Below are 9,031 nucleotides of genomic sequence, written 5' to 3'. Positions count from 1 at the left end.
GAGAAAAAAAAGAATAAGAAGAACTCATAAACAAAATACCTCTTTAGAGAAAAACGATCGGTAGAAACAAAGTATTAAACTCAGTTTTTCAAAATCCTCGGATTAAACTTCAATTTCTTCTCAAAGGATGAAGGATTAATGGAGTAAAGTAAAAGAAAATTGAGAGAGTATGGAAAAGATGAGAGGGGCGAAAATTAGGGTAGGGGGCGAAAATTTGTAATGGCTAGGGTTAGGTTTTTGGCTCCTTATTTATAGAGTCAAATAAAATCTTTAGGTAAATAATAGAATATTTGGTAAGATCTTATTCTCCACATTATTCTCCACATTAAATAAATAAATATTGTGAAGTAGGGAAGAAGAATTAACAAAAATAGATCCTAGGGCAAATCTCCTAGTTTTCGAAAATTAGGCTATTTATTTAGCCAAGATTTTATTTTGGTATATTTTACGGAGTAGAATAAAATATCACGGAGCAAAATAAAAATAAGAATTCTCTCTATTGGGGTTGAAATAGGCGTCCCCTATGCCTTTTTAAATAAGGCATGGAGTTTAAATATTGACTACAATAAGATAAGGCAAGATCTCTTGAGGTATGGACAGATTTAGTAGAATAATTAAATTCTAGGTATGGAAGGAAATCAAGTAAGGAATCAAATAAAATAAAATAAATTCCTCCTTCCCAAAGCTAGGTGATTTTCGAAAATCATCCTTATTTTATTAAGGCTAGATTTTTCCCATTAAGAAATAGGGAAATAATTGGGTCTTGGATTTAATTTTGATAAATATCCCAAGAATTAAATTAAATCCGGAAAAAATAGAATTCCCTCTCCAAAAGTCCAAGGGTTCGAAATTCTCAACAATTAGGTGGCTAGTATTTATGGAAATTTTCTCTAATATTCTCACTCACCCTTAGACAAATAATTCACCACATAATCTCATAATTCAATAAATCACATGTCACATCACATAGTCAACGAATTTGACCTTTCAAACTTCTCGGTCAAAGAAACTCATGCAATAAATTCACTTATCAAATAATTCACATCTTCCACGTCATCAATAATAAATTTTAGGGTTCTAAAATTAGGGTTCTAAATTCCGGGATGTTACACTCTCTCCCTGCCACATCATCAGCACTAAAATTCCACCTGGCACATCATCATTTTAAGCAAATAGGCTAGCCTAAGGCTAGCCACAGGCTAGCCGCAATAAAAATAATTCAAAAATAACTAAATTTACGGAATTAAATTTACGAGACATATTAATTTCATTTTAAAAAAATTATATTCATTAAAAAAAATTACATAATAAAGAAAAAAACTATCGTCGTGCAGTCTTCCGTGCTCACAACTCTTCAATTAAATCCTTTTGGAGTTGAATATGAGCATCCACTTGGCGCATGTCGGCATGTGCCTGGAGGCGGCCGGCTTCATCGTGAGGTACCCCACGTCGTACGTTAGGAGTGGCCATTCCGTGGCTTGGACCGACTGCATCGTATCGTCAATGACCCAATTAGTCGGTTGTACGCCTTCGTCTTCGACGATCATGTTGTGCATGATAATACAGGGCATACATTATATCAGCAATGTAGCCGACACCCCACAAACGCGTTGGACTCTTAATTGCCGCCCATCGAGACTGGAGCACACCAAATGCGCGCTCCACGTCCTTGCGCGCCGACTCCTGCCGTTCGGCAAAGTAGGTCTTCCTGTCATCATTTGCGTGCCTGATCGTCTTCACAAAGACGGGCCATCTAGGGTATATCTCATCCGCCAAGTAGTAGCCCATATCATGCCGGTTGCCGTTGGCCACAAAACTGACTGTCGGACCGATGCTCTGACACTGCTTGTTGAAAAGGGACGACAAGTTGAGGACGTTTAGGTCGTTGGTCGACCCGGCTACCCCAAAATACGCATGCGAGATCCTCAGCCGGTAATCAGCTATGGCCTCGAGGATCATCGTGGGATTCTTTCCCTTGTAGCCGGTCGTGTAGGCCCCCTTCCAGGCAGTCGGACAGTTCTTCCACTCCCAATGCATACAATCTATCTTTGCCTAACATCCCGGGGAACCCATGCTGCTCCCCGTGCATCTGCATCAGATCCCGACATTCTTGGGGGTAGGGCTTCGAAGGTACCGATCACGGAATATTTCAATCACGCCCTAGACAGAAAAACATCAGACATTCCAGGGCAGTCGTCTCACCGATGTGGAGGTACTCATCCTACATGTCTGCCGCGCCTCCGTAGGCCAACTGCCTGATTGCCACCGTGCACTTTTGAATAGGGGTGTGGCCGGGTCTGCCGGCCGCATCGTGCCCGAAGCGGAAACACAGATATCGCTGCTCCAAAGCGTCAACGATACCCATAAACAGCTCCCTGCACATTCTAAAACGCCGCCTAAACAGGTTGGCCCCAAACCGCGGGTTTTCTGAGAAGTAGTCGTCATATAGCCGTTGATGTGCAGCTACGTGATCCCGATCAATCACTGTTCGGCGGTGGACAACGGGTCGAGGGCGAGGTATCGCCGGCTGCAAGGCCCTTTGCATGTACCCCTCTATCTCGCGGTTCATGTAGGCCTCCAATGCCTCGTTCATTCGCCGTTCGTACTCCTCAACATCCCCACCACTACCGCCACTACTACCACCCGCATTACTCATTTCGCGTTGTTGCTCTTGTACAGAAATTTAGATAGAGAGAAAACTCGTTAAAACAAGTGGTGCAAATGAAAATGACGTGAAAATCGCGAATATATAGTGTTTCAAAAAAAATTAAAATAAAAAAATAAAAAATTGCACTGGCCGATCGCCAGCCTGCAATGGCGGCCAACGCATCGGCCAGCGCCTAGAAATCGGCGTGCGCTCGCCTAATTTCTCGCTGGTTCCAGTAGTTCGGCTAGCCGACCGGCTAGCGCCGCGAATCGACTAGCTGGTGGGCTAGCCGCTATTGGAGATGCTCTTAGTACCCAATCTATGAAATCTACTTTTCTAGTACCTCAAAAAAAATACTATAATCTACTTAAAAATATTTGGCGAAAGCTCACTTTGATATTTTAAGTAACTTAAGTCTCTATTTAAACGAAGAAGTAGAAAAAACCGCCATAATTTGTGAAAGGGTGCCAACGACGTAAATAAAAGGTAATAATATCCCTTTTTCAATAATAAAGATAAAGAAGAAAGTCACAATTTAATTTATTGCTTTCATATAGTGTTGTTTTTTTAAGTTCACACTTAAAATGGTACCAATATTGAAATTAGTGCTAGAATTCGATCTTTGAGTCACAAAAATTAAAGAGCATCTCTACTTTGGAGTAAACAAAATTAAAGAAGATGATGAACCCTAAACTTTTATTTTTAGAACCAACAAAAGAGGTCCTAATCAGTTCAAATGATGAACATCGATCATGGTAATACTTTTATCGAAAATATTTACACACAAAAAAAAAAAGCGTGGGGGCCATCGAACTTTCTTCTTTTTCTTTAATTTATCCTTTCTACAAAATATTTCTTCTTCTTTTAGGCAGGGGCTAGCTATTGCGTGATTCAAATATTTGAAGTTCATATCGTATAGTATATGTTTGGAATTTGTTTTATTATGTATGAATAAAATACATTGTCTGTATTGAACTTACCATTATAGAATTTGTAGTATTAATATTCTCATACAATAAATAGGATCTATTTTAAATCTGAAAATGTGATAGTATCATAGTAGTATGGGTTTTTCTAGCTCTAATTTCGTAAATCCAGCTAGAAAGTGTCACGCCAGTTATATAAGTCTCATAAAATTTAATAAAACATGACTATCATTAAATTTAAATAATTTGCATTTCCAAATATAATACGACAAAGATAGGGATACATAGTAGTATGATTTAATTACTCGATACCAGAAACAAAAATAAAAAAATAAAAATAAGCTCCAATTAATGCAAAATCTTTTCGGCGATATTGTGTAGTTGTCGTCTAATTGTTCCATTCCCTCATAGTTGAGTCATTTTTTCAGAAAGTTTCCTCATAGTTGAGTCATTTTTATATATGATAACTTTTTTCTCTTTCTTACTTTACCCTCTCTTATTTTATTCTCTCTACTTTTTTTACTTTTTACTTTATTCTCTCTACCTTTTTCTCTTTCTTACTTTTTTATCTATTTATTTAACACACTCAACATTCATTTCTTAAATACCATACCGAAAAGTTTCACCTCAACTATAAGGGAACGGAGGGAGTACCTCATGTCATATTATCTTTCATATTTCTATCAATATAGTTTCATTGTTTTGAAGAAAGTCCCTTCATTCAGTCAATCAGTTGTGGTGCTTGTGATTTGTCTGTTTTAAATGTGGCCAAATATCATAATCAATCATTATCGGACACTAATTTCCTTTTACTTAAGTAGTCAATAATTAATATTAGTAGTAGCAAATAATGTAGGAACTAGATTCCTCTCAAAATCCAACTTTCATAAATTATTGGAGGTGATTGGCGCTTGTGTATGTCATCAGCCGACATGACCTCGAGCTTTGCTCCCATTATTGGTTATGCACTGACTCACATATCATCAATATTTCGAGACACAGAAATACTAACTCAAATTTATTCGTGTATTCATTAATCAATCTTAACTTATAATTGGTTTTGTTAACATTTAAATAGTTTTTCCCTTTATTATTTTATTTGTTAATCAATACTACTTTTTATTGAATAGCACTCTCTGTGTCCAACATGGTAAGTGAAATCCTCTTTTAAGAACGAATTTAGAAAAAAATTAGTAATTCTTCCGTCTCAGGAAGATGACCCCTTTCTTAGGTGACACGATATTTTATGCAATTTTATTTTATATTTAATGGAGATAAGGAACAAAGTAGAGATAAATGTGTTTTTAATTTTAGTAATTAGTCAATTTTGGTTGGGACAAATCAAATTAGGAAAATGAGTATTAAATAGTTAAAATAGAGAAAAAAATAAAGTAGATAAAAGAAAAGAAAAGAAATAAATAACTTGATCATAGTGGAACATAATCAATAAATACTTAGTAAGTTAATATGGTGAAAATGAAATAGAATATAGAATAAAATAAATAAATGAAAGTGAAAATAAAATAAAAATAGTTAATGAGAGAGTGAAATAAAGAGAAAATAAAGTAAAAAGGGTTTAAATGTGTTAAATTTTGTCATTACAAAATGACTAGTGGAACAACTAATATTTGATACTTTTACACCCGAAATTATCCAATATTCCTAAATTATCCAACGTCTGCTTGTTTAAGTAAGATTTGTGGAATAAAATATAAAAACCTTTTCTAAATAGAAAAGATAATTGTACATGTACATAATATTCTTTAATTTTTCAGTTTAATTGAATTTAAATAAAATTAAGTTTATTACTATTTATTGTTAAAAATAAATAATACCTAAAATTTTACACAAATATGTCAATTTAGCATTTGTCATAAAAAAGTTTATTGTGGAACAATTGCAAATTTTTAAAATTTCATAATTTGTCATTTAACTTTTAAATGGTGTAGGATGAATCAAAATTTAATTAAAATTTGTAATTTTTTATACAATTAACACAAAAATATTTGGGGAATTCCCATGGTAGAGCTCAAGGCGGTAAATAAAGAGTATAAAAATTGAACAAGTAATACTACGAACGAATTTTAGTATTAGGAGCAAAAAAATAGTAGTAGATATAAAAGAGCATGTGAGGGGTGTGTGTACATATCACATATGGTATCTAAAACAATGATTGAAATATGATCTTTTGTAGATATGATTAAATTATAATCACAAGTAGCCGTTCAAATAGAAAAGCAAAGATTTGTTAACATATAATCTAGAAATGATTATCAATATGGAAAATCCCAAGAAAAGTAAAAGGCACCACTAAATATACCTTTTCCAAGATTTAATATTTTCTTTTAATGCAACCATCTTCCACACACTTTCTCCAACTTTTTTTTCATTCTTCATGCTAACTTATCTTCCAACTCTCTCTTTCCCCTTCAAACCATATTTGAAAAACTTATAAGCCTATAAGTTCTTTGATAAAATTAAAAGTAAGATATTTTGGCTTTGAACACTCACTTCATCATTATGCATCTCAAAAGAGGTATATCTATGTGTGTGTAGCTTTTGTATGTGTGACAAAAGGGGTGGGGAGTAGCATTAGCATGGAGACAAAGTTTCCACACATTGATCTTTTGCAGTCTTTATTTAGGAAAAGAAAAGTGAGAAATGGTTCTTTTAAATAGGGTCACCATCTAATGCTTTCATAAAGCTTTTCCCTTTTCTTTCTATTGCAAGTGATTTTTGCATGAAAGTAAGGGTTGCCTCGGATCTCCAACCCTCCTTCCATCCATCAATTACCCCATTATATACTTTGAATCTTTCATGTAATCTAGTATAAACTCACAAACAATGATGAATGCCTTGGATCCCACAAATCATATCACCATTACTATACATTTTTGTGGATAAAAGCTTAAAGAAAAGGATAAAGAAACAATCCATATGTTCCTGATCAAGGTAGGGCTGATGACCTTCTGGTCAAAAAAGAGTATTTCAAACACATAAAAGGTATCAAGAATGTTTTTTTCCCCTTTTTCTTTTTTTAATTCTTTTTCAAATTTATCTTTGTGGGATTTGGGATGTAGTTTGATGATACTGTTCCCAATGATTGTTTGGTCATTCTAGCTTGTCCAGCAGGAGAAGATGGGATGTGGGGTAGAGAGATAGAGAAAGAGGCATGTGCATTCCATATATACACAAGTATAAGGAACCAATTAATCCCATGCATAAGGAAAACTTAAGATTTAAAAAAACTACTCCACACTTTACACTGTCTCTAGCAGTGAAACTGAGCAAATATCATCAAATATCATACAGAATACTTTTAGCTTTTTGAGAGAAGAAAATTTCACAAGATTATGTATTTATCATCAATTCTAGGTGGTGTATCAATGCAGCAGAATTGCTCAGAAACAGAGAATCCCAAGTGTATGCTTAGTTAAATTAGGTAGATCATGGATCTTTCCCGAACCTCATTAGAGCATGAGTTGCCAGCATGGACGCTCGTCGTGTCGCCTCGATGACATGGCCCACGAGCGGTGCCTTAACCGTCTCTCGGTCCCACAATGGCTTCTTGTCCCACCTGTCACACCCTTAGTCAGGCAAGTTTTATCCCATGGCATTACATGTCACAAATTAAGTTCTTAATTAATATAAAAACAAATATATGCGTACCGATCTTGATGAGCAACAACTTTGCCATCCTCTGTGTCCAGCTTGATGAGGGATATCATATTTATGTCTCTACCCAAGAACTTGTAATACTGGTTGTTGTCTATTAGTATCTGCATCCCAAACTTAATCAACATTAATATCACTAAAAAGGTTGATTTAGTATGTATTTTGTTTCTTTCTACCTCTGTCTTTCCGGGTGAAGTCTCCTTCTCTGTGATAGTGTAGTCCACAATTCTCGACTCACTGAAGATCTGAAGCAACATGAAGCATAGATTTCAGCACCTATTAATTGGCATTCAAATGAGAAAGAGGAAGATAGCTATAGCAAGGACTTGGTCCAATTCATTTGTGCTGCCAATTTTTCAATTTGGAGAATCATATATTAGGTAGGCAAGACTAAAATGTGGCGTTCGACTAATTTGAAACTAAGTGCGAAGAAGATAGAGTACAACCTTGGAAAGAGAGTAGAATGCTGATTTAATCTGCTTGACCCTACAATGCAACAAACAGACAAGCTTCTTGGAGATTCATTGATGAAATAGGAAAGAAACGTATATAGCGTACGAGGTTGATTGAGTAATAAAGGTTACCCGTGTGCTCGCATAAGGGGGTCTTCGAAGGTTGCATTAGGTGCATAAATTTCAAAATCTTTAGGCGTTGCACGGGATGCGTATCTGGAATAATTCAGACCAAACTCAATCAAGAACAAGAATGTATGTAGCTGGCTGCCCATCACTTCATTCATTAACTAACTAAAAAGCATTAATCAACCTAAACAAAAAAGTTTCAATACAGAGTGATAAGTTATGTGCATCATCATTATACCACTTATTTGGTTTCTTCTTATTGATAGAAAAGTCTGGTAAGTATTCACAACCAAAGGCTCAATTATGGCCACCAATCTTGTGTCATACAAAAGGGCGCAATTAAACCCGGTAACAAATTGCATATGATCCTTACACACTTATTCAATCTTGTTTCTAATGTTACTTAACAATCTGAGTATGAAGCTACTATAGTTCAGTCGTCAGCATACGTGGCATAAGATAGGAGGACTCAAAAATCATTTAAGCATAGACAAAAAAAAAAGTTACTCACAAATTGAGAATACGAGGGAGTATATCTGCCGAAACAGATTTTGATGGTTTCTCCTCAATAACTTCCTTCCTCACTTGATCCGTTACGCCCTCTTCACCACACACACACACACACACAGATAGAGATTAAAATGGAAAAATAAACTTTAGACAGCAAAAAACGACTTGGTTTGCTACCTTGTGGATTTTGGCCCATGTTGAATTGAGAATACGATGCGACAAGAAAGAATTTGCTTGGAGCTTTAGGATGATGATGAAGACCAACCATCTCCAGGGTTCTACTACTGCCACGTGGCAAGTTCCTGGCCATTTGGACACACCCTTTTTTTATATGGGAAATTGCATCTCACCTTACTTATACAAGCTTCATCCCTTTAGTCAAGATATTAATAACATTTCAACATCTAACCGTTTTTAGGAGTAGTAAATACGGAGTATCAAGATTTTCTTTTCATTTGTTAGTAACCAAATGTACTTAAAAACTTTTCCGGCTCAACGTCTAGACTCTTCTTCATAGGATGGAATAGACTATGATAGGAATGAAATTATAATTGTTTTGCATTTCCCTTATATTTTCATTTCATTGTCTCGTTCGTTCCATCGTACTAAGCAAATAAATAGAATAGAGATGAGAATCATATTTCATTTAATCAGACCATAAAGGACCTAAAGATTTGCTCAGTTAGGAAGTT

At 35.4% G+C, this 9,031-nt stretch overlaps 1 protein-coding gene across 2 annotated transcripts; it reads right to left on the bottom strand.

Annotated features, from left to right (window-relative positions):
- Positions 1–6,811: 6,811 nt before the first annotated feature.
- On the bottom strand, positions 6,812–8,688 carry LOC125219334. 2 transcript variants are annotated; one of them, XM_048121282.1, is made up of 7 exons: positions 8,517–8,676; positions 8,341–8,431; positions 7,833–7,916; positions 7,695–7,734; positions 7,425–7,493; positions 7,243–7,352; positions 6,812–7,150 (listed from the first exon to the last, which is right to left on the bottom strand). In XM_048121282.1, exons 1-7 carry the CDS (start codon positions 8,647–8,649, stop codon positions 7,021–7,023), a joined length of 657 nt encoding a protein of 218 aa, XP_047977239.1. In that variant the 5' UTR covers positions 8,650–8,676; the 3' UTR covers positions 6,812–7,020. The 2 variants fall into 2 exon arrangements, with proteins under 2 accessions (XP_047977239.1, XP_047977240.1); XM_048121283.1 differs by having other exon boundaries at positions 7,023–7,160; positions 8,517–8,688.
- Between the last annotated feature and the right edge of the window lie 343 nt (positions 8,689–9,031).

Source organism: Salvia hispanica, chromosome 4 (assembly GCF_023119035.1).
Source record: "Salvia hispanica cultivar TCC Black 2014 chromosome 4, UniMelb_Shisp_WGS_1.0, whole genome shotgun sequence".
NCBI classification, from domain to species: domain Eukaryota; kingdom Viridiplantae; phylum Streptophyta; class Magnoliopsida; order Lamiales; family Lamiaceae; genus Salvia; species Salvia hispanica.
Note: the sequence above shows the minus strand (reverse complement) of the source record. Positions and strands in the feature narration are given on the sequence as shown.